General features: G+C 40.0%; 2 protein-coding genes across 3 annotated transcripts in view; both read right to left on the bottom strand.

The window, feature by feature from the left end:
- Nucleotides 1-5129: 5129 nt before the first annotated feature.
- On the bottom strand, nt 5130-15758 carry TFAM (transcription factor A, mitochondrial). The gene is made up of 7 exons (XM_087701905.1): nt 15614-15758; nt 13058-13191; nt 11566-11636; nt 11013-11162; nt 9676-9771; nt 7446-7502; nt 5130-5589 (listed from the first exon to the last, which is right to left on the bottom strand). Exons 1-7 carry the CDS (start codon nt 15679-15681, stop codon nt 5431-5433), a joined length of 735 nt encoding a protein of 244 aa, XP_087558031.1. The 5' UTR covers nt 15682-15758; the 3' UTR covers nt 5130-5430.
- Nucleotides 15759-18996: 3238 nt separating this feature from the next.
- UBE2D1 (ubiquitin conjugating enzyme E2 D1) overlaps nt 18997-25733 on the bottom strand; it is a 38405-nt gene continuing 31668 nt past the window's right edge. For both annotated transcript variants that reach the window (XM_087702644.1, XM_087702645.1), the window contains 3 exons: nt 25099-25204; nt 21616-21709; nt 18997-19837 (listed from right to left, as the gene is read on the bottom strand). In XM_087702644.1, coding sequence (XP_087558770.1) covers nt 19792-19837; nt 21616-21709; nt 25099-25204 — 246 coding nt within the window. In that variant the 3' untranslated portion in view covers nt 18997-19791. The remainder of the gene's footprint in view (nt 19838-21615; nt 21710-25098; nt 25205-25733) is intronic.

The raw sequence follows: 25733 nt of genomic DNA, 5'->3' as shown, positions 1-25733 counted from the left end.
CCGCAGTCGTTGAGTGAATCTGCCTTCCCCCTTGACTTTGCTTGTCAGAAGGTTGCAGAAGGGGATCTAGATCAGTGTTTCTCAACCTTGGTCACTTGAAGATGTCTGGACTTCAACTCCCAGAATCCCCCAGCCAGCGAATGCTGGCTGGGGAATTCTGGGAGTTGAAGTCCAGACATCTTCAAGTGGCCAAGGTTGAGAAACACTGATCTAGACGACCATGGGATCCACAGCAGCGACCGTCACAAATGTGAACCACATTTGGCCAAGCGGCTGAATTTTGAGCGCAGGATCCTGGGGAATGCTGCAAAGGTTGTGTGGGAAGTTATCATCCAGCCCTCTCCCAGAAAAATGAAATATCCTAGGAAGTATTGAAAAGGCAGAATATTTATCTGGATGTGAAAAGAAACATGTTTTAAAAGACAGAATAGTTATCTGTAGCTTCTTGCCCACCCCCAGCTAATGGGCCATTAAGATGGCCAGGCTAGCCCACTTTACATAACAAAGACCTCTCCTCACTGCAGAGTTGCCCCCTGCATGGCACCATGGGAGTCTGACAACCAGTCAGAATACATTTCTTACACAGGAACAGGAAACAGAGAGGTGGGACTAAACAGGGTATAAAAAGCCTAGCAAGCCCCTCCCTCAGCCCTTCTCTTCTTCTCCACCAACATTGAAGCATGTGATCCCCTTTTCTGTTCAGGGCCCAAGCCATGTGGCCCTGTCCAACAATAAACCATCTTTCCAAGCAGCCTCCATGTCTCCAGTGTCTTCTTCCCCACTTGGAGCTGAACCCAGAAGGACATTTCTTTCAACAGTTGTAACTGTGAATGACGGTCATAAGTCATTTTTTTTGGTCAGTTAACTTGGAACGGTCACTAAATGAACTGTTATAAGTTGAGGACTACCTGTATTCAATGGATCCTGAGTGATGTGCTCTGCTTTCCAACCTGGGGCTGTCCCTGGAGCCCTGCTGATGATTTCTACACCACAGCTTAGTTATTTCCTAAATATTCAGTTACACAGTCCTCCAGTTCCAAGAGTTTATTCAGTGGCCGTTCGACGTCACAACGGCACTGAAAGCAGTTCATTTAGTGACCGAAGTTACAACACATGGGAAAAAAAAGTGACGGAACTATTTTTCACACTTACGACCATTGCAGCATCCCTATGGTCTCGTGAACAAAATTCAGACACTTGGCAACTGGCCCAGAAGTCTTGAGTTTTGACACCCCTGCTGTAGAGTCTGTCATCTGCAACTCTATAACTGTCCCATTTGGTTTTCCAACCAAGGACAGACTCAGATTTCAGAGGATAATCAGAACTGCAGAAAAAAAATAATTACTACCAACCGGCCTTCCATTGAGGACTTATAGCAATAGCAGTTAGAGTTATATACCGCTTCATAGGGCTTTCAGCGCTCTCTAAGCGGTTTACAGAGTCAGCATATTGCCCACAACAACAATCTGGGTCCTCATTTTACCCACCTCAGAAGGATGGAAGGCTGAGTCAACCCTGAGCCGGTGAGATTTGAACAGCCGAACTGCTGAACTGCAGTCAGCTGAAGTAGCCTGCAGTCTTGCATTTAACCACTGCGCCACCTCGGCTCATGCATACACTGCAGGAGTCAAAAAGAGGGCTGTGAAACCAATTTCATTGTATTTATTTTGTACAATGACAATGAAGACTATACTATGCTATAAAATATCTACAGACCCCCCTCACATCCTGGACATAAATTGTTTCGATTCCTGCCCTCAAAATGCTATAGAGGTGGGGTGTTAGGGGGGAGGGTAGGGGAGGGGGGGGGACATATACTATGAGTTAGATTTCAGTGTAATGCGATTTCACATGTATACTGTTTCTCTTTAATTTCTCCGTAAAAATAGGACAAGCTGAATACATTGACATATAGCCTAGAGATCACAAGGGCTCGAGTGACTGTTGTGAGGGCCTCCCGATTCAGGTAGGGCCGCAACTGGCGCACCAGGCGAACCTGGGCAAATGCCCCCCTGGTCACAGCTGACAAATGATGGTCAAAAGTTAGCTGTGGGTCCAGGAGGACTCCCAAGTTGCGAACCCTGTCTGAGGGGTGTAAAATTTGACCCCCCAGCCTGAGTGATGGAACATTGGCCAAATTATTGGCAGGAAAACACAACAGCCACTCGGTCTTGTCTGGGTTGAGTACCAGTTTGTTAGCTCTCATCCAGTTCTTAACGGCCTCAAGACCCCGGTTCATCACGTCCACCGCTTCATTGAGTTGGCACGGGGCGGACAGATACAACTGTGTGTCGTCCGCGTATTGATGGTATTTTATCCCGTGCCTCCGAATGATCTCGCCCAGCGGTTTCATGTATATGTTAAATAGTAGGGGGGGATAAGACCGAGCCCTGCGGCACCCCATAAGTTAGGGGCCTCGGGGACGATCTCTGCCCCCCAACCAACACCGACTGCGACCTGTCCGAGAGGTAGGAGAACCACTGTAAAACAGTGCCTCCCACTCCCACCTCCCGCAGTCGTCGCAGAAGGATACCATGGTCGTCCGGGACTTAATATTAGACGAGGGGGCAGACCTGGCATGTATAACCGAAACCTGGCTGGGCCAAGAGAGAGTCCTCCTCCTCTCAGAAATGTGCCCAGATGGGTTCCAGGTGCTCCACCAACCATGACACCAGAAAAGGGGTGGGGGAATAGCACTGGACCGGATTGCGCCTTTGAGGCCTCTCCGTGGCAGTGGATCCAGGAGGGCACCTTGGTTTACCAAGGAACTCCGGGAGATGAAGCACCAAGAGACGCCTAGAGCGACGTTGGAGGACTAGTAACTCTGAATCTGATCGAACACTACTAAGAGCCTTTATTAGGACTTACCTAGTGGCGATACGGGCGGCAAAATGCACGCATTTTTCCGCTCTTATTGCATCCGCAGAATCTCGCCCAGCTGCCCTGTTCAGGGTGACCCGCTCCCTCCTGAAAGGTGAGGGGGTGGGGGAACCCATGCAGGGAAGAGCTGAGGAATTTGTTCAGTTTTTGTTGGATAAAATCACTCAGTTTCGGACAGACCTTGACTCCGCTTGGGCAATACCAGCCGAGATGCCGAGGGTAGGTCTAAGTCGGACTTCCTGGGATGAGTTCAAATTTGTCACCCCTGAGGAAGTGGACAAGGCCATGGGAGCGATGAGCACCTCCACCTGCTTACTGGACCCGTGCTCCTCCTGGCTGGTCTCGACCAGCAGGGAGGTGACTCAAGGCTGGTTCCAGGCGATTACCAACGCATCTTTGCAGGAGGGGTCTTTCCCGCAACCACTAAAGGAAGCGGTGGTGAGACCCCTCAAGAAGCCTTCCCTGGATCCAGCTGTCCTGAAAAACTACCGTCCTGTCTCCAACCTTCCTTTTCTGGGGAAGGTTGTTGAGAAGGTGGTGGCGCTTCAACTTTGACGGACCTTGAATGAAGCGGATTATCTGGATTCCTTTCAGTATGGTTTCAGGCCTGGGTACAGCACTGAAACCGCTTTGGTCGCACTGATTGATGATCTCTGGCGGGCCAGGGATAGAGGACATTCCTCTATCCTGGTGCTTCTTGACCTCTCAGTGGCTTTCGATACCATCGACCATGGCATCCCTCTGCGACGTCTGGAGGAGGTGGGAGTGAGAGGCACCGTTCTACGGTGGTTCTCCTCTTACCTCTCCAGTAGGTCGCAGTCGGTGTTGGTCGGGGGACAGAGGGCGACCTCCAGGCCCCTCAAATGTGGGGTGCCGCAGGGTTTGGTCCTGTCCCCCCTCCTATTTAACATCTACATGAAGCCGCTAGGTGAGATCATACGACGGCACGGAATAAAGTACCATCAATATGCAGATGATACTCAATTGTATCTATCTGTCCCGTGCCAGCTCAGCGGCGGACGTGATGTGCCGATGCCTGGAAGCTGTCAGGATCTGGATGGGGATGAACAAATTGGTACTCAATCCCGACAAGACCGAGTGGCTTTGGATGTTGCCCCCGAGGGACAGTTCAGACAGTCCGTCCTTGAACCCGGGGGGTGAAAATTTACACCCCTCAGAGAGGGCTCGCAATTTGGGGGTCCTCCTGGATTCACAGCTGACACTTGAACACCATCTGTCGGCTGTGACCAGGGGGGCCTTTGCCCAGGTTCGCCTGGTACACCAATTGCAGCCCTACTTAGACAGGGGGGCACTTCAGACGGTCACTCAGGCCCTTGTCACCTCAAGGCTTGATTATTGCAATGTGCTCTACATGGGGCTACCCTTGAAAAGTGTTCGGAGACTACAGCTAGTCCAGAATGCAGCCGCGCAAGCGATATTGGGTGTACCGAGATACATCCATATTACACCTGTCCTCCGTGAGCTGCACTGGCTGCCAATTGGTCTCCGGACGCAATTCAAGGTGTTGGTTATTACCTTTAAAGCCCTACATGGCTTAGGACCAGCCTATCTACGAGGCCGCCTACTGCCATACACCTCCCAACGGCCGATAAGATCCCACAGGGTGGGCCTCCTTCGGATACCGTCAGCCGGACAGTGTCGGCTGACGGGCCCCTGGAGGAGAGCCTTCTCTGTGGCTGCTCCGACCCTGTGGAATCAGCTACCCCCAGAGGTCCAGACTTTACCCACTCTCATGGCCTTCAGGAAAGCTGTTAAAACCTGGCTGTTCCGGCAGGCCTGGGGCTGTTGACCTTAGTGTTAAGGTCCAGCCCCGAATAGAACGTATGTGTGTTGTGAATTTTAAACTATTTTTTTACTTATTTTGCTTTTCTTTTTTTCTTCTTTCGTTGTAAGCCGCCCCGAGGGATTGGACAGCCTATAAATTTAATAAATGAATGAAAATTTAATAAATGAAATGCTAAGTGCTATTACAGTACTAATCACTCTGCCAGATCTAAACAGCAATACTAATATATTTTGCATAAACCTTATTATAGTTCATTTTTTGCAATTGTTTTATGTGTATATTCATATGTGCTGTTACTAGACACAAATTAAAATGCATCTTCCAAATACTATTGAAAATTTGTGAACCAATGGTTTAATTACATGACTGAAATTTGTTATATATAAAATATTTCACTGCAATAAATATTTCAATTAAATTCCTCTAAATCACAAGACACAGGTTTATACTTCAAGGTGTTTTAATTAAAAAAAAATCCTATGTCCAGGAAAAAAAAATACAACCGTTCTCATGATTAGCAATCACTTAAATTTCCACAAACTTGATTATAAATGCTTGACTGTTTACAAAAAAAGTAAAATACTTGTATTTATGGGGAATAACCCTCAATAAATGACAAATGACTTTCACTTGCAGTCAGGAATAACGTAATACATTTTAAAACTTATTCCTCAGATGGCTTTACTCTTGCACTGGTTTTATTTGTTGCTGATGAAACAATATTGCTTTCCAAATCTTTATTTTCAGCTTAAAGGTTCTGTTTCAGGTTTCTTTCGTTTTCGTATCATTGTGAATTTATAATTTAGAACATCTCCACGCCCACTTGCTTTCATTTGCTGTTCCCATGATCTCATTTCATTTGCGTAGCGAATCTTATCATCTTCTGCAAGCTGGCTGTAGACCTGTAAAGCAGTATATAAGCTACTCACATATGTTAAGTCACAATCTTTAACCGCATTTTGATTAATCCCAAATTGAAAGCAATTCGTATGAATTGTGCAAAGGTATAAACCAAAATTTACAAACCTTTATGGCTTGGTCTGCATAATTTTCTAAACCAAAATCAAATGAACCTCATTATGATTTAGCTTCATGTATGAAGCAGTTACAAAGAAATGGGGTTCCAAAAATGGTGAATTTCTCTGCACAAATTGTCAAAAAACAAATGAAGAATTTCTCTGCAAAACCTCAGTCATCTGTAATGTTTCGCATGATTTAACATTATATAGGAGCTCTTTATACAAATCATGTAAATTCCTATGAGGGGGAGGGAATGAGAGCTTGGTTAGCTATGATCCTTTTTCTGTTTGAAACAGACAAGATAAGCCCTCCTATTTGGCAAATGGAATTATGCATTAATCAGTATGTTAAAGTGAAAAACAAATGGACCTTAAGGCAAATTTGCTCATACTATTAACTTAAAATAACAGATGTTGTCAAAACTACAAATATTGTTTCAGCTTTTCAATATTATTTAATTTTGTAATATCTACCATTAAAATACTGCTTACATTTTAAAAAGTACTGTCTGTATGAATAAAGCAGGCATTGGTGAAGAATTTGTTGATGAATTTAATGGTCATATAAGAGCTCCTTTTAAATAGCTATCTCTATTATTTAATAATCAATAAAATGAGGCTTCATAATTGTATTTTTAAGCAATAGGAAAATCTGATTCCCTTGAGTATCAGGTCTCAGTCTGAAATTATTGATTTCAGGTTCAATTTCCCCAGTTATTTGGAGGAAAGCTACGGTCTGGGTTACAAGTAGTGCTCAACTTACAAGGGCAATTGGAGCTGGGATTTCCATCGCTATCTGAAGTGGTTGTAAACTAAACCCAATGATTGTTAGGCAAGACAACATCTTGCTGGCAGGAAGCTGCAAATCCCATGTCAGCAGGCAGGTAACTGGTTGCTGTCGGGTGAGGGAGGGAGCAATAGAGTCCGCAGGAGTGTGCGTGGAGACCACAGTACACCAAAAGCACAGAGGGGCTAAGAAAAGGTATGCAGAGTAGGGAGAGTTATCTCAGCAACCTGTGGCCTTCTATTCTAGTTTGCCCACTGATTTTCTAGGGAAGGTTGCAAATGGTAATCATGTGATTATTGCAACCAATCATAAGTCATAATCAATATATGACTGTGAGGGTGCTGAATGGCTGGAACTGATGATCAGTCCTAACTACCATTCGTTCAATGGTGGTGTAACTTAGAATGATTGATGACAAAATGATGGCTGAGAACGACCTATGCTGAATTTCAAACCGGATAGCCAGTCATACATGTGCACCAGTATACATATATAATTTCATTCAGAGGAGAGAAAAAAATCAGAGTTCTCTATGAATTGTAGTAGGACAGCCATGTTACTCTTAGGACAGCCAAAAATAAAGAGTCTGGTATACCTTTTTCAAATAACAAATTTTATGGAATGGCATAACTTTCATGAGCTATAGCTTATTTCATCGCATGCAAGGAGCTGCTTTATGAATGAGCAGATTTAAACATTTCAATAATACATTTTCCCTGATCTTTTTTCATCTGATAAAAAAATCATAAATCAGACATAATAGGCCAATAGCCCTAGGGTCATATAAACGTATTTCCAATAATTAGAGCTATGAAATAGACAATAATTCATTTCACAACAGGGCATTCAATTATCAACATTCCAAAATTCTTGGCTATAGAATTAAATATGATAAGATTCCTAATTTAGATATAAGGTTAAACTTGGCATCAATACCAGTTTTATGATGTACCTGCTTTTGAGGACTGGGCATATTTTTCCATTCTTCACATAAAGCTTTAAATCTTTCCTACATGAAAAAAAAAGAATAATTCGCTAAAATTATGTGGAAATCCCTTAGTCACTTTATTTGTTCTGTACTTACATTGGACAATTTGTATTACTCTAAAATGAGACTACCAAATGATCCAAGGTAAACAAATTATAATTAATTTTATACTCTTCCTCAGTCAATTTATGGTACTTGTGAGAATCTACAAGTATAGTTATAAATTTTAAATGAGTCACAATTAATAAAATTACAGTCAGCAAAATTATTTTTTGTTGAGAATTATGGGTGAACCAGAAATGAAAAATGGAATGGCAAAAGAAGAGTTGATAAATTATAAAGAACCTTCCTTAATTCTTACTTGCTAGTTAATTTAATAACTAAAGGACACTAACATTGCTTTCAGAAATATGTGGTTTCTTCTCTGCAGATTTCCAAAGCCAGAGAATGACCTATTATTGAAACTGGAAATAATATCTAAACTATTTAAACTAGCTGCTAAAAAAAGAGGAAAATTAGCAAGAAAAAAAAATCAGAGATAAAATTGTTACTATGATATTGTCTGAAAACCAATTCAAGATGCAATCAAAATATAAAAAGATCCTATTAATTCCCTGAACATAATCTAGTTTTTAATGTATTATGTCATATATTGGGTCTAACCATTGTATGTTTATGTGGAAAGTACGGCTTTCAAATCAAGGATAGACCTCAGAAATAAGTCCTTAGTGAATAAACTTACTTTTTGGCTATTAAGAGTCATTATTGACATGACCCTCCGGGAATTTTAAATGAGTCATTTCAGGCATTTTGGAAGTGTTTCAAATTCAGAGTTTTCTGTAATGTTCAAAATAGCCAACTTTAAGCTGAAATCGTCTTATTTTTTTGCATTTGACATATTTCAAAGTGAAAATGTTTTGTGCACCCATTTTTTTGCACTGATTAGCTCTAGATATTAGATTTAAAACAAAATTAGTTGTTGCCCATTTCTGATGGCACAAGATTAAATTTCAGTATGAATTCTAAGATCTTCCAATTTTGGTCGTAAAAGAAATTTCTTACTTTGGACTTCATGCAAAGCCAAGTAGGTAACTCATTAGTTTACAGCTTCCCATTTGTACTTAACAGTGATTCTATTTGGCTAGATACAAAACAATAATTTCATGTAATTCATCATAAATTCTGCCCTGTATATTAACTGTTCTGATGTGTGAATTTTGATTGATTCCTATCATTAAGGGCTAATAAGTTGGCAGAAATGTTAAGTGTTGAACAGAAAAGTTCTCTCTAACCCTGGGGGCTTTTCTCTTTCCCTTGAAGCCTAATAGATTGGGCACAGCCTCTTTATCTGCTTTGCGTGAACTATGTTTTAAGCTTAGACCAGCACTTTTGTGAAATTTCATGTTTAAAATGTTATAAAATAAAATATTTTCTATCCCCCATATAATGTATCCTTTACATGAAGAATTCTCAAACTACAGGATATGAAAAACTTGGGGGAAAGTATCACCTTAAAACAAATCTGAAGGTTTTAAAAGCAGATCATGCAAAGCTCGGGTTGTGCCAAAACTCATTCTGGGGCTTGGACCCTTCTTTGATTGCACAAGCCCACACAGTCCAGGTACCCCTAGAGTAACAAAATTAAAACTCAGTCATTAAAATTAGGTGATACGGGTAGCCTTCAACTTATAACAGTTCATTTAGTGACCGTTCTAAGTTACAACAGCACTGAAAAAAGGGACTTGACTATTTTTCACACAACCGTTGTAGCATTCCCATAGTCACACTATCAAAATTTAGGGGCTTGGCAAATGGTTCATATTTATGACGGTTGCAGTGAGCTGGGGGTCACGTGAACAGCTTTTGCGACCTTCTGACAAGCGAAGTCAATGGGGAAGCCAGATTCATTTAACAACCGTGTTACTAATTTAACAAATGCAATGATTCACTTTAACAACTGTGGGAAGAAAAGTTGTAAAATAGGGCAAACACCCTTAACAAATGTTTCACTTAGCAACATAAATTTGTGTGATCGTGTTCATAACTTGAGGACTATCTGTATATTATTTTTTGTTACCATTAATTTTATTCACTGTGGGAGTTGGGGTACAGTATACCAATTCATTTCAGGAATTTGGAGTAATACGAACTTTAGCACTTTTTTCTTTGTTATTTGCCATCTCATTTTCTTTACCTTACTTGAGGCGGCTTCGGTTTCTTGGAAATGTTCAGAAACAAAAATATTGAAGGAACTCCGATTTCTTTTTGGTTTCCCAAATGCTGTCAATTCCTACAGTAACAAATAGACAGGACCTTTGTAAAACAGATGTGTTTAATGATACAGAACCCATTCAAGGAAAGTCAGTAAAAGACTGTGTAGATTAAGGCAATTTAAAGGTATCCTATACCTCAGAGCTTGCTCTGAATTCCAGTCCTACTAGAGACTCCAGTTTTACTAGGAGAACGTTCCTTTATGAGGCACTTTAATCACTTTATTAAAAGACATTTTATTGCAAAGATTCAGAAAATTATAAAGAACAGAAAGGAATAATCTGAAAATAAGCTCACTGGCTTTATAGTTAACTAGTTGATAACCCGGCATTGCCCGGGTATTTATTTATAGGGGGGAAGTGTCTGGACCAAATGTAATTTCTATTGTTGGATTTTTCCCCACTTCCAGAGGGAGTCCCCTTGTGGAGTACTGTGAAGCCTTTACCATGGCAACTCTACTGCACTGTACAGTAGAAGGAATTTTATAGCAGTACAGAAGCCATTTTAAGGCACAGCAGCCTGTATCTTAACAGAATACACACACTGAGGGGTGTTAGAGGTATCTTGCCCCCAGTATTTGTTTCCAGAGAGTAAGTCATCTGTGTACCAAGTTTGGTTGAAATTGCTCTAGGTGTTTTACACACACACACACACACACACACAATTATTTATATTATTGGCATTGATGAAAGTTATCATCAGTCAGTCGTAAAAGGCAGTTTTACTTGGTACATCCTTCGATACCATCAAACATCAACATCTATTCCAGGTCCTTGGGAAGGACTGAATAGGTGAATACAAATGCTAAATTCAGCCTGAACAATAACAATAATAATAATAGGCTTGGAAATTGGGAAGGTACATCAATTTGATCCTGAGTTTTCATATGGTTAAATAGGGATTGTCTTTTGGTACCATTATTTTAGCTATTTTTGTTTGATTTTTAATTCTATGTTCACAGCTGTGAATGAGCAACTATATAATTTGAGTTAGAAATTAACTCTGATTTTAGTATGTGAAATATATTCTTTGATGACATACTGTATATCTTAATCAAAAGGTGTGACCCATGTCATTTATTGTTAGTGTGAATAAACACAATTTAGAGGTTTCTTTATAAAAAAAATCATAAGCATACACAGTGGGTCACAGCTAGAGATATTTTGAAAGAAAAACAAACAAACAAAATTAAGTTCAAATGTATTTTGTACAACAACAATGTCCTCAAATATTTGGATAATGAAAATAGTAAACACTAACCCTCTTTATTCTTGCTTGCTTTCTTATTTCCTTCTTTATCCTTTTTTCCTCTTTCAAAGCTGCGTCCTCCATAGGATTTAGCTGAGATCTATATTTGGCCATTTGTTCTTTATATTTATCCCATTCAGGTTTCACACTTGCTTCATAATGCTAAAAATAAAGAAAACTAAATTTTGCAATAAATGTACACATATCAAACTAAAAGGTCAAATATTAAAGAAATGATACTATATTTTTATGAATACAAGAAGCATTTCTTGTCAGTTCTAGAATTCATGATTCCTAATGTGCATGTTGCAACACTCATGTTGGAAGCAATGTTTCTGGGTTGAAAGGATTAGCCAGTGACATTACCATTGCCCACTTGGGGGCTCTTTTCACAGGAGCTGGAGCGAAGGATGAGAGATCATCCTGTTCCAATGCAGCACGAAGTTCTTGAACGTGGACTTGCTAACCTCCAACCCAGCATCCTAACCACATTAACAATCATACTCCATGAAAATAGCATTCTATTTGTAAGCAAAAAAATAATATAGGACAAAATTATACATACTTCCTTTTCATGTTGTGGTAATTCCCTCCAGATACGCGCTATCTCTTTCATCAGCTGATGATGGTTCAGGTCTAGATAATAACAATAATATGACTATAATAGTAATAATAATCTATAAAGATTTAAAGTTTACATGACACATGTATATCAGAGCAGTGGTACATTAAATCAAATTTTAGTATCCATACCATTCACATTTACCCCGATTATCTGAGAAATCTAAACAAGAGATTTAATGAGCAAACTATATTTCTTAACTAACTTTACTCACAGTTCTTTTACATAACAAGAAAAAGGGATAATGGCTTTTTAAGGAGATTGTCCTCTTGGGGGAAAAAATCATATCAGTAGATTCCAATGGTGTCATTACTGGAAAAATAAAAAAAGTCAGAAGGCCGTGTGGTGCATTGGGATTGACTCCCCGCCCATGCCTCTGCCCAGCTGCTGGGCCTATTGCACCTGCCACTGCTGGCTTTGTGGGGGCTCTTCACCCTCCTGGATGCGCTGCTCTTGGCTGCCATGCTGGGCTGCTCCTGTCTGGTGCAGGGCAATTCAGCCCAGACCTACGAACTCCCAAGTGTCTCATCCACCATCGCCTTTGGGCTGTGCCACTCCCTGTCCTGCGTGAGCTCCATCGCGGTCCTGCAGCCTTCTCATTGGAGCAAGACATGTAACTCAATATTACCTATGGAGGCCTCTCCGTGCAATGCTCTGCTGCAGCTCCAGAGCAAACCTCTACCTTCCCTACATAGGATTACAAGGCTGGAGGCCTCTACACCCTCACTGGCCACCTCTGCCTTCCCTCTGCAGGATTGCAAGGTTGGAGACCTCCGTTGACCAACCCCGTCCCACCTGGGCCGGCTCAGCTGCCAGGGAAAATGGGGTTTTAGGGCACAAAGGAGGAAGGGGCAACATCCCCTCCTTCTTCCATCTGTCTGTCTTGTTGCAGAGCCTCCAAGGAGGGATGCAGCCACACTTCAGTGGGCAGGAGCTCCTGTCTGGCCTCTAGCCTTGCATCTTGCTCCAGCGAGGGATGCAGGCTGGGGGCTCAGCAACCAGGGAAGTTGGGGTTTGGGGGTGCAAAGGAGAAAGGGGCAGTCTCCCCTCCCAAACCCACTGTAGGGCCGTTACGGAGCTTGCACCGGGGAGGGAGGGATCTGGGCTGAGTTACCCCGCATCAGGCAGGAGCAGCCCAGCAGGGCAGCTGAGAGCAGCATGGACAGGAGGGCAAAGAACCCCTGCGAGACCAGCAGCAGGAGGTGCTGCAGGTCCAGCAGCCAGGCAGAGGCATAGGGGTCTTATTTTCGGGGTGGGGGGGAGGTATATGCATAACATATAACAAATTTTTGTGGAATTTATTTTAGTTTACTAACAAATATTTTTACAATATTTATAACCTGCCCAACTCTGAACTGATTACAACTAAATTCAATAAAAGTAAATTAAATAGCTATCAAGGAAACTAATTTCTTAACTTTATAGACAAACTTACCTGGATATTTTTTCTTGTAAAAGTCACGCTGTGTATTTAGAAAAGTAAGGTATGATGACTGAGGACGCTTTGGAGAACTGTCAGAACTAAAATATTTTGAAAAACATTTTTCCAGTGAAGGAGTGGCAGTGCATCTATGGTAGACAGAAATAAAAATATCAACTATTAATACATCTAAACTGTAATAGTAGCATATAAATAATGGGAAACTAGGCATTGTTTAATAAAGCACAAACTGAAGAGTCTAAGAAAAAGCAGTCACTAATAAAGGAGAATATTTGTAGTTCAGGATTGAAATGAAGGGTCCTTGGTGCTTTCTGAACTTGGTTGGGTTTTTTTGCAGACGTTTTATTACCCTGGTTATATCATCAGTGCAAAAAAATGAGTCAGTTATAACGATATCCTAATTACAAAATTAGAAACAATGTCCTAATTAAAACATTTTAACCTAAACCCAGAACAAAATCACCAAGGTTTTAAAGTTGCACCTTAACTTTTTCCAAGGTAGTTATGGAACATCAAAGTGAAAACAGAAGGAAAATAAACAGTAAGAAATAAATATTACATAAGAACACTTTTGTCTGAATTCTATATAAAATTAATCACAATGTTAAAAGTTCACAGACTGCACTAAGCCAGCTTTTCTCAGTCTGGAAGAGCTCTTTAAACAATTTTCAGATCTTGCATTAAAATTGCAAAAAACACACAAAAAGCTTCACAAATCAGATCAAATCTAGAAAATCCACATTTTACAACATTTAAAAATTGCAAAGCAATAAATAGCCCGGAAGGAGAATCACGGCAGCTGTAAATTCCTACCATCGCAAAGTGCTAATACTGGGAAGCGCGCAAAATTCAAAAGAGAATCTTTCTCTTTTTCAACCTCTGGCAGAATCCTAAAGCCCACAAAATCCATAACATGCAAGGACTCCTAATGCCAGATGGCTTATTTCTGTCTTAGCAGTATGTGCCCATTATAGCAAAAAAACTTTAGAAGAGTATAAATCACAGTTGGAAAACGTGGAGGGTTTTTTTTTGGCTTATTGATCGGAATGGCGCAAGGTGCTGCTTTTAGCGTGCTTTCGCTTTGCCCTCTAGCCAAAACACTTAACCCATTCTTAGTTTATAAACACAAATTTTAAAAAAAATAAACAGTAAGGTGGATACTAAATAGAGATATATACACCCTTCTCAAATCCCTTAAGTGTATTAAAAACCAGTACATACGTTCTAATAAAAGCTTCTTTACGCAAATGCCTATTTATAATTCAAAAGAAGGGCAGGAAGGAACCCAATGAAGACATTCCCAATAAAATAACACGGGATGAAAAACTAAACGGTCATAAGGCTCAGAACAAAGAAGTTCAGTAATTTAGCACATTTTATCTTAAATAATAGTAATCTGTATTCAGCAGGGTCCTTTCTTTCCCAGATTAGGAAAAGGCAGGGAGGTAAAGTCTGGAATTGGGCGACCATTTGTCTACAGTGGTGTAGGGTTTCCTGCCTAAACAGGGGGGTTGGACTAGAAGACCTCCAAGGTCCCTTCCATTTATTATTCTGCAATATACATAATATTCCCCCCTTCTAATTCCTGCCACTATTCTAAACCTAAATGGCTCAAGTCTTATATTGGTGTTCCCGTTCTGTTCCTGTAATCCAGGGGGAGGATTTTTTTTTTAAATTTTTAAAAAAAGATTTTATTGGTAAAAAGAAAATACAACATCCATAACTTGTAAAAAACAATACAACTACATTTCGAGATATTCCCATACTATCAAATCATTATAAACATCAAAGGTTAGGTATCTTATTCCTTCCCTCCCTCTTCTCTTCCCTCATTTCTTCTTTTCCATACCCTTTTCTCCCCCCCTTACTTCCTTCTCCCCTGCCTTCCCTCCTTTCTTTTCTCCTTTCCTTCCCCCTCCTTTCCCTCCCTCGATCCCCCCCTCCTTCACACATACCTTCCCTCCTTCCCTTCCTCTTTCCCTCCTCCTTTCTTTTCTCTTAACCTCCCTCCTTTCCTCCCTCCTTCCTTCCTTCCTTCCTTCCTTTCAACACTCCTTCTCTCTTTCTTTCCCTCCCTCTTTCCCTCTTTACTACCCTCTCTTCTTCCCTCCCTCCTTCCTCCTAGGGGGAGGATTTTTATTGCCAGAGAGCATAAAGTCGCTCTTCTTAAAAAGCTCGTGATTTTTTATAAATGCCTCCCGCCCACATTCTAAGTCCAAATTTACTATATATCCCACCCACCCGCAACCTCCGCGCCGGTGCTTCGCCCCCCTCAAGTCTTAGCCACACAAACCGACCTCCAAGGAGAAGAAAAACAACGGAGAAAGGTGGGCATGAGGCGGTACGTACGAGCCGCATTTTTACGGACCTCCAAACGCCCGGGGACGTTGGAACCCCCCCCCCCCCCAAATCGGTCAGGAGGGACCAGGCCGTTTTTTTTAAAAAAGCGGCGTCGAGTTACCACCCTTTGCGAACCAGCCCCGAACGAAGGTCAGCGGGACGGACGCAGAGACCACGACGGGGGAGAAGGAAAGGGGGGTTTTGCTTTACCTGAGGACGCCGCGTGGCTCAGACACGGATACCGAGGCGATCAGGCGAGCGAGCAGCGTTACCGCCATCGCGCTCTTTTCCCCCTCAGGCGACCCTCGCGCCTCCCACCCCCCCGGCCCCGCGCGCAAGCGAGACAGCCCAAGGGCGACCCGGATGTTCCTTTGCCGCCGACCTAAAGGGAGGCGGGACTCCCCTCGGCACATGCGCACAGGCAGCCCGAGAGCTGAGGGAACACACTCTTTGGGGTTAGGCCAAGTTCCGGTTTCTATGCCCCTAGTCCATAAAGTCTACAATATGGAAAGGAAAGAGAAGGTTGTTGTTGTTGTTATTGTTATTATTATTATTATTATTATTGGCCACCGACAAACAAGTAGGTTTTGTTGCCGATATCTCGGGATAACGTTGGGAGCCAGCCGTGACCCCGCCCCCGAAAGTCCTTTGGTGACACACGTGCGTTCGATCGCTTTGGCGGGAAATTCATTATCTACGGCAAAACCAATCAGGGAACAGGGAGACTTTATTCCCGCCTACGCCGGAATAAGCGGTAAAAAATGGAGGCGGGCTCAATGGGCCACATGTCTGTCAAGTCCTCCCAGAGACAGAACGGGGGTGGGGGGAGGAAAGGATGGCGCATGCGTGCCACTGAAAGCGGCGACAGTAGGAGAATGAAGGCTTTGGGGGTGGAATTGAAGGCTATGGGTGGCAAGAAGCCGCCCAGAGCCTTTGGAGGACCAAGAGGTGTATCCATTTAACAAATGATAGTATAGTAGACCAGTGTTTCCCAACCTTGGCCACTTGAAGATGTCCGGACTTCAACTCCCAGAATTCCCCAGCCAGCATTCGCTGGCTGGGGAATTCTGGGAGTTGAAGTCCGGATATCTTCAAGTGGCCAAGGTTGGGAAACACTGTAGTAGACGGTGGTGTCTTTCAACAGCTTGTGCTCTTTCGTTTCTGGAGATTTTTTTCCCCACTTGGGCTTCCTGGTGCTATACACCCTTCTAAAATTTACTGTATTTTTTTTAAAAAAACCTAATATTGTCTTTCGAAAGCAGCATAAATCGACTAATTTTGCTCAAGATCATGAAACATTGAAGGCAGCTTTTGCTTATTTTGCTAATGGTGAATTAACAATGAAATATTAAGTTTGCATCTGTACCTTTATGTTTCTAGTTCTTTAATGCAAGAGCGTAAATATCTTTTATTTCTGTGAATTATGTTGAAGAAGTGGACGCGTGATTCTTTCAATATTTCTGCGGATTATAGGAGCCATTATATTCCTCCCCCCTTTGGAAGAATACTTTGGAAAATACTTTGCTCAAAGCAGCCCTACTGAATTTGTGTAATATAATTACAAAAGTTCTAGTTTTATTCATAGCACCAAATTGACATTTGGACAGTACTACCGCCCTGCTTTTTTTTTTTTTTCTCAATTCATAAAGGTGAAACTGCTGGGTTAAAAATACAACTTTACAAATTCGAAGTTCAAATCAAAATTTTATTTTCATTCAAGCCTCAGCTGACATCTTCAGGCAGAAAAACACCACATCAGAAGTAGCTAGAAAGCACGCCTTGTTTAACATTAACTAGAATGACTAAAGATTTAACATTTTAAGAATTTCACTGATAAAGAGATCCTTTGCTTTAGTCATACCAATAATGCCAAGTGAGGATTATACAGAAAATGGGATGGCTCAGTTAGTGCCCTCGCTAAGGCACTGTACAGTATAAACTGGCATTTGGTGGAGGGACTGAAGTTCAGACACATTTATGCCACCATAATGGATGCACCAGGACTGAGCAAATATTGAGATGGGGGTGGGTGGGTGATAAAACCAACCATCATGATTCACTTAAAAACAAAACAAAAAAATGACCAATTTCCAGAAAATGCACAAAAAAAAAATTACAGAGAATTCTTAACACCTTTTAGTTAACTGAATCTCTGGTCCGTATCTGCTTAAAAGATGTTACTGTTATTAAGGTTAGTCTGGAAGTTCAGTTGGTGAAACCAGCCTCTGAACTTCAGTTTTAAATGTCAACTGAAGACATTTGTGGTACTTAAATGATACTTCATACAATCCCATGAAGATTAAGCAGCAACCTCATTTGCACCTTTTGCTCAGCCTGAAGATTTTGCATTATGGTTAGTAAATTCCTCCGATTAAGTATACTTCAAAGCATAACAACATCTAAATAATTTCAAACCATCTTTCATATAATTTCAGTAAAGCAGATTAAACACTCTTTTCACTTGACAGCCATGCAAATCAAACTACCAAATTTCACAGAGCCTATTATTATAAGAAGAGATATGGGATATTCTGGGACAAACCGATTAAACATTTAATACAGATAAAATGTGGAAAGTCAGGATCTTTTTACCACCACTTTTAAATGCTGATGACAATGTTAATAGCTTCACAAGCAATGGCATCCCTTTTTTTTTTTCAAGTATAACGAAGGATTCATTTTACTGCATGGAAACATGTTTTGGCTATTTGCAGAGATGGCCTGTTTCACAGTAAGCAATGACACTAATGCAATGAAGTTTCAGTGCTATCTTATAAAGCTTCCATCTTTAGATTGTACTGAGGTAAAACAAAACAGACAAAAAACCTCTGAAGCCTAGCTGATTATTATGCATAAAATGCTCAGTAAAGACTTTTTCAAAGGCAATTAGCATGATGCAAAAATGTGGAGATTAAAATGCTAAAAAGATTATGAGTAAAGCCAAGTAAACAGAAAAATAGCCTCTGGGATGTTTGCCACATTTTGATGCATTCCAATTATGGGTTTTTGTTTGAATATTTTTTGGCTCCCAAAGCACTAAGATAAAAAAGGGTTAACTTTTATGGCAGCAAAATCTTCTAGCTAAATTGTTTTGTTTTTTTAAGAATTATTTCAGCTACAAATTAAAATGCATTTCATACTGGTTTAGTACCACAAAATCTACATTACAAAAATAATGCACTTATCTGTAAGGAACCAAAGGCTGTTTTTCCCCAAACATGCAGTATACACATACTGGCTTTAGCATTAGTTTGTGTGTAGAAATATCAGATCAAAATATTGTTATACAGCTGGGGGAAGAAGCGTTTGTGATTTTCTAAAATCAACTGTTTTCATCATAAGCACATTTTCCAAACTACTTTGCAAGCTTGAAGGTACATTTGTTTATACTGGATAAAAGTTTGATCTGCTTAGATCAATAGAATACAATGAGTAAGTAATTTGTTTAAAAGCTACAATAATGCTCTCAGGAGCATTTTCAAGCACACGGGTCAGTTATTCCCATGATACTTTATATATTGAACAATATTTTGATCTTTTCAGAGCATGCACATGTAAAGAATGTGCTAGATTTAAAGAACAGCCAAGACAAGTAGTAAAAAACATGTTTTATTTATACGGAAAAGCTTCAAGTCAATCTTGTTAACATGTCAGAGATTATATTGCCCATATGGGATAAAAAGTCAGCTGTGAATAGAACAAAATTAGTTACATTTCTTTCTACAGAGCAGTGCAATTAGTTCACATTGCAATAAAAGTATGCAACAAAATCAAAACCATGTGTTTCCCCATAATCAGCATACTGAAGATTAGAGTGCAAAGTTTGTTTTTAGAAGTCTATCAGTTTATAGAATATTCCTTTGGGAAGGAATAGTTCACTCATTTAGTAGCAGTTGTATTTTTCAATACTGTGCAGAAAGTCTAAAATGAGTTGAAATATATGGTAAATAAAATATAGTCTATACAGTAAAAAAATACAAATTATACAATGAGCTAACAAAGAATGACATTCAAACAGACTTACAAGACTGACATCTCAAAGACACAGAATATTTATTATGTACCACCTAGTTTTCAGCAAAAATAGTTTGGTTGCTCTACAACTGCACTATGAATCTTGTAGGCTGGAGATGCAGATGTCCAAGTATCTTTAAAAAACATAATAAATGTCTTTTGCAAAGCATACAGAAAGGATAAATACTCTCGTCACAGTCTTCAGGTTAATTTCTGTAGTTAATTTCCTTGTTCCAGAAACACACTTATATGGGTAAAAATCAAAAAGGGCTTCATGGTACACCGAAAACAGTAAACTGTGCTCCATTTACTTCTAATTTTGAAAAACCCTAAAATTTACAGTACTCTGGTATATAAGAAAATGTCTTCAAAGTTTACATTGCATATTTCTGTGTCCATTCTCTTGCATGTCTGTTATATCTGTCCAAGAAAAAAATGTGAAAATATACAAGCTTATAATTCACAGCTGTGTTATCACATTTCAAATACAATCAACTACAAGATACAAGTGCTTAGAAAGGCCTTCTTCAGTCCTATTGTAACATCCAGAATTCCCATGAAAAAAATCACACTGAGAAATTCTGGGAGCTGTAATTCTAACACACATTGAAGGCACGCAACTGGGAAAGCTGGCTTAGAAGAGTCACGATCTTCTATTCTAGTGGGGAAAAACGTAACTGTTAGGTACTGTAGAAATTTAAAGAGCACAAAATTGGTTTGTACCAGCCTGTCTGGTCATTATGGAATAAAAAAAAATCAAGTGTTTTGGAGGAATCATTTTAACTGGATTGTAACAGCTGGAATACAAAATGTGTTGATGATCTCCATGGACCATCAGAGAATTGCATGGGGAAAAAACCCCAGACTCATCAAGGAGGTGGAAACCCAGATATAAATTGCTGCCTCAGATATAAAACATGAATTAAATAGATTAAAAAATTGTGCAGCAACTTTTTCTGATAAAGAGGGAGTTTTACAGGCACATATCAGCAAGCATGTGGTACCACACTGATATGTGGTCAACACTACAAGAAATACATGAGGTTCATTTCTGTAATAACTAAAGGATGACAGTCAATGCCATAAAGAACTGTCATTGTGTTGTGCTTTCATGTCGTTTCTCCTCTTCTTATCTTAGGACAGTTCAGGAGATATTTAAAAATAAACCAGCTAGTTTACCATGTGAAACATTTTCCAAGCTTTGTAAATTGAAGTGCACATATAATTTGCTTACTTACCTTTTTTTAGGTTAAGAACACAATAAAATTGTCTCACCACTCCAAAGTATAATAGACAATAGTTCCAGGACAGAGTTTAAAGCCATAGTTCAGACCAGTATGAGAAATATATCAGATAAGGCTGTATCCTTTCCCCTTCAACTTATATGTTGAACACACACTATATTGCCAAAAGTATTCGCTTACCTGCCTTTACTCGCATATGAACTTATATTGGCTCCCAATAGATGTTGAGGTGCAATTCAAGTTTCCTGGCTATTGCCTTTAAAGCTTTAGATACCATAGAACTGAGCTACTTGCAGGACTATCTGCTCCCCTCAACCTCTGCCTGCCCCATGCATTCCCACATGGACATGCCGCGTGCTCCAGATCTCTGCTGACTGATGTCTAATGGATGTTGTTACAAATTCTCTACCCAACACTCATATTAATACAGAACAGATAAATGAAAACCAGTCTGAATAAAATCCAGACTAACTATAATTAGCACACAGAATAATGAAAAAAGTTATTAATTTGGAGAAGTCACGTTATAACTGATAATGCATCTGTAGGATAATAAAAATGAATGAAGCATGGAATAGACTAAGGTAATATCTAGCCACATTATGGGCACTAATGCAGTGTCAGTGACTCAACAATGAATCCAAAGGGGGGGGGGGGAAATACTAACAGCAATTTAGTCGGGAAGACATAATCACAGGTTAAATACTGTAAGTTCATATGCCAGTAAAGGCAAGTGAGCGAATACTTTTGGCGATATAGTGTATACTGTATTAAGGGAAACTGGACTTGAAAACCATGAGTGTGGTTTTAAAACAAAAGGTAACGTGATTGGGGGGGAAAATGTCTACTAAAATAACTGAAATCATTTCATCAAAATCTTTGTGGTGCAAGAAAAAAAACCCAGAAAAGAACAAATTAGTATCTTACAATTTTTGAAACAATATTTATACGTACTTTTCCTTGTCTGACTTGTAGATTTGTGCAATATCTGGTACTAAAGGGTCATCTGGATTAGGGTCACAAAGTAGAGAGCATATGGACAAAAGCACTAGAGGGAAAGTAGAAATAATCAATGTTTTCATGATGCAAGATACTAATTAGGCCTCAAAAGTAGCTACTCATTTTTCATCTGTTTTCATTTTTCATCTGTTTTATAATTCAATAGTTCCTGTTTTCCAATATTTGAGGAAACTAGTCCTCAGCTTTATTAGCTCCTGCACATTAATATTTGGATATTCTAAACATAATTTCAACTCTGCCCAATTCTGGCGGTGCTTCCTACTTCTGAAAGAAATTTCGCTTCCTTAATCTAAGGGAAAGCACAATACAATTTCAATGCATCCCCAGTCTTTACTTTTTGAAGAACTATTACCAAAATAAGCATGCAATATTCTCCTTTTTATCCCACTCTCAAGCTTAAAAACAAGGCAGCAGGTCCAAGTTAACTCCATTAGAATTCAAGTCCCATACGTAAATGTGCACAAATAGATACCAAATATCTATATCTATCCTTTAGGGAAACATTTTAATTCTTTTCAATTAAAGAAAAAAACCAAGAGTTTACGACGAAACTAATTTTGGCAATCTTTTCATTTTTAAGAACAAAACGCTAATACAAGAGTAAGTATCTTAAAATATGCAACTAATTTAAAATAGGCTGTTTCTGTAACTTCTTTTTTTGGCTAGAGTGCCTCCCTTTCCCAAACATTTTAAAAACTGTTTAAGCATAGCAGTTTGAGAAATATAAATAACATTATACTTCTAGTAAGACTAGTTCCCCTCATCTCAGCTGTTTTTTTTTTAAAAGCATGTATATGGCCATTAGGAAGTATTTTTTTAAAAATATTTTAAGTATTTAAGATACTTTAATACTTACAATACTTTAAGTATTTATTAAAGAATAAGCGAGGCATCTAAAATCCATGGTACTGAAGTTGGGAAAAAAGTTCTACACAGTATATAGTGGGGCAAAAAAGTATTTAGTCAGCCACCAATTGTGCAAGTTCTCCCACTTAAAAAGATGAGAGAGGCCTGTAATTGACATCGTAAGTAGACCTCAACTATGAGAGACAAAATGAGAAAACAAATCCAGACAATCACATTGTCTGTTTTGGAAAGAATTTTTTTGCAAATTATGGTGGAAAATAAGTATTTGGTCAATATCAAAAGTTCATCTCAATATTTTGTTATATATCCTTTGTTGGCAATGACAGAGGTTAAACGTTTTCTGTAAGTCTTCACAAGGTTGGCACACACTGTTGCTGGTATGTTGGCCCATTCCTCCATGCAGATCTCCTCTAGAGCAGTGATGTTTTGGGGCTGTCGCTGGGCAACATGGACTTTCAACTCACTCCAAAGGTTTTCTATGGGGTTGAGATCTGGAGACTAGCTAGGCCACTCCAGGACTTTGAAATGCTTCTTACGAAGCCACTCCTTCGTTGCCCGGGCGGTGTGTTTGGGATCATTGTCATGCTGAAAGACCCAGCCAAGTTTCATCTTCAATGCCCTTGCTGATGGAAGGAGGTTTGCACTCAAAACCTCACGATACATGGCCCCATTCATTCTTTCCTGTACACTGATCAGTCGTCCTGGTCCCTTTGCAGAGAAACACCCCCAAAGCATGATGTTGCCACCCCCGTGCTTCACAATAGGTATGGTGTTCTTTGGATGCAACTCAGCATTCTCTCTCCTCCAAACACGACGAGTTGTGTTTCTACCAAACAGTTCTACTTTGGTTTCATCTGACCATATCACATTCTCCCAATCCTCTTCTGGATCATCCAAATGCTCTCTAGCAAACTTCAGACGGGCCCGGACATGTACTGGCTTAAGCAGGGGGACACGTATGGCACTGCAGGATCTGAGTCCCTGGCGGCGTAGTGTGTTACTGATGGTAGCCTTTGTTACGTTGGTCCCAGCTCTCTGCAGGTCATTCACTAGGTCCCCCCGTGTGGTTCTGGGATTTTTGCTCACCGTTCTTGTGATCATTTTGACCCCACGGGGTGAGATCTTGCATGGAGCCCCAGATCGAGGGAGATTATCAGTGGCCTTGTATGTCTTCTATTTTCTAATTATTGCTCTCACAGTTGATTTCTTCACACTAAGCTGCTTGCCTATTGCAGATTCAGTCTTCCCAGCCTGATGCAGGTCTACAATTTTGTTTCTGGTGTCCTTCGACAGCTCTTTGGTCTTCCCCATAGTGGAGTTTGGAGTGTGACTGTTTGAGGTTGTGGACAGGTATCTTTTATACTTCTAACAAGTTCAAACAGGTGCCATTAATACAGGTAATGAGTGGAGGACAGAGGAGCCTCTTAAAGAAGAAGTTACAGGTCTGTGAGAGCCAGAAATCCTGCTTGTTTGTAGGTGACCAAATACTTAGTTTCCACCATAATTTGCAAAAAAATGCTTTCCAAAGCAGACAATGTGATTGTCCGGATTTGTTTTCTCATTTTGTCTCTCATAGTTGAGGTCTACCTATGATGTCAATTACAGGCCTCTCTCATCTTTTTAAGTGGGAGAACTTGCACAATTGGTGGCTGACTAAATACTTTTTTGCCCCACTGTACGAGTGGCCACTTGGAATTAGGTTTCCATAGGCAAAAGATATTTAAACTGAAGGCAGCCTTATCTAACTTCAATACAGGGCTTTTATCTGACAGGCACATCTTGGAAAGTTGTGTAGATTTTAAATAACTGTGGAATTGCTCCATTCAATTACAAAGATGCGTTTCTTTGTAGATAAAGAACATGGGTAAACTCTCATAGCTTATGGCTTTGTCTCTCAGTTAGATCTTCCTAATGTTTATTCCAACTAATCCCCCAGAACCTATGACATGGAGCACTATCCCTCTATCTCCAGTTTTTCCTACTGCTTCTGGTATCAAATATGATTTGGAAACTTCAGAAACTTATTTGTTAAAGTCTCTTTTTATTTTATTATTAGTCTGATACTGAATTTTGCTGCAAAGAAACCACCTCACGAATGTGGTCCAACTTACAAATTTTATTAAAAGACACAAGTGTTTGTGAGCTGTGTGCAGATTTAAAAATGTCAAGCAAAAATATGGTATCAAAACTGATTTTTTAAAATTACTATATGCTCAATCTTTTTACAATGAGTTTTGCTGTCTAAGTGAGGTTTCATAATTACTATATAATGGTCTCCTGATTTTCAGATCTTTTTCCAGAAGAGCGCATTCAATCTATGCAAGCTTCCTTCCTCTGAAGGCTCTAATCTGATCCCTACAGTCACAAACTTTGATCATAGTTTAAAATCTCCACCCAAGACAACGGCAATAGTCTTATGCCCAATACATAGTAACAAATTCAGGCTTGGTTATTTAATTATCTTAATTAGGGGATCTTCACAAAATATAAACTTCATACAATATGCACATAAAACAGTATGTTGTTGGCATGCTTCACAAATAGAATTACCTTTAGATACAGTCAGTGCTGGTGACCACTGTGACCTCAGGATATCAAGACAAATACTTCCATTACTATTTATGTTTGGATGATATATTTTTGTAGTGAATGCAATCTGCAACATAGGAGTGCAAAATGAAATTCAATTGCTTGTACCACATACACTAGATAACTTCCATTTTACTGCTTCATCAGACATTTTTTCAAATAAAAATCCTTTTATGAATGAGCAGTAAAGAGCCATTCCATGCCAAATCAACAAATAAGACTATTAGTTGGATGTTTTATTTTTAGAAAGTTTGTCAGTCATTATATATGCTAAGTAATATCTAATAGCTCGGTTCCACCACAAATCCGCGAAGCCCTTATCCGCAGAGACATAAGCGCGAAGACTAATTCACGCCGTTCTAAGCGCTAAGGAAAAACACACTACCGCGATGACATAATCGCGGAGGGCAAATCCGCGCATTCCCAAGCACTCAGTACCCTAACCCTAACCCTAACCCTAAAACAAACCCCTAAACCTAATCCTAACCCTTACCTTAATTGAAATCGGCTTTCTGCCGCGGCGCCGTTTTAAAGCGCCCTTCTGTTGCCGCGCTGTTGTCGCGGCGGTGATGACGTTGCGGCTTTAGCGACGTGCT

This window comes from Thamnophis sirtalis, unplaced genomic scaffold, assembly GCF_051295495.1.
Source record: "Thamnophis sirtalis isolate CommonGarterSnake01/CBP01778 unplaced genomic scaffold, rThaSir2_p1.2 scaffold_15, whole genome shotgun sequence".
NCBI classification, from domain to species: domain Eukaryota; kingdom Metazoa; phylum Chordata; class Lepidosauria; order Squamata; family Natricidae; genus Thamnophis; species Thamnophis sirtalis.
This window is presented reverse-complemented; position numbering and strand designations above follow the sequence as displayed.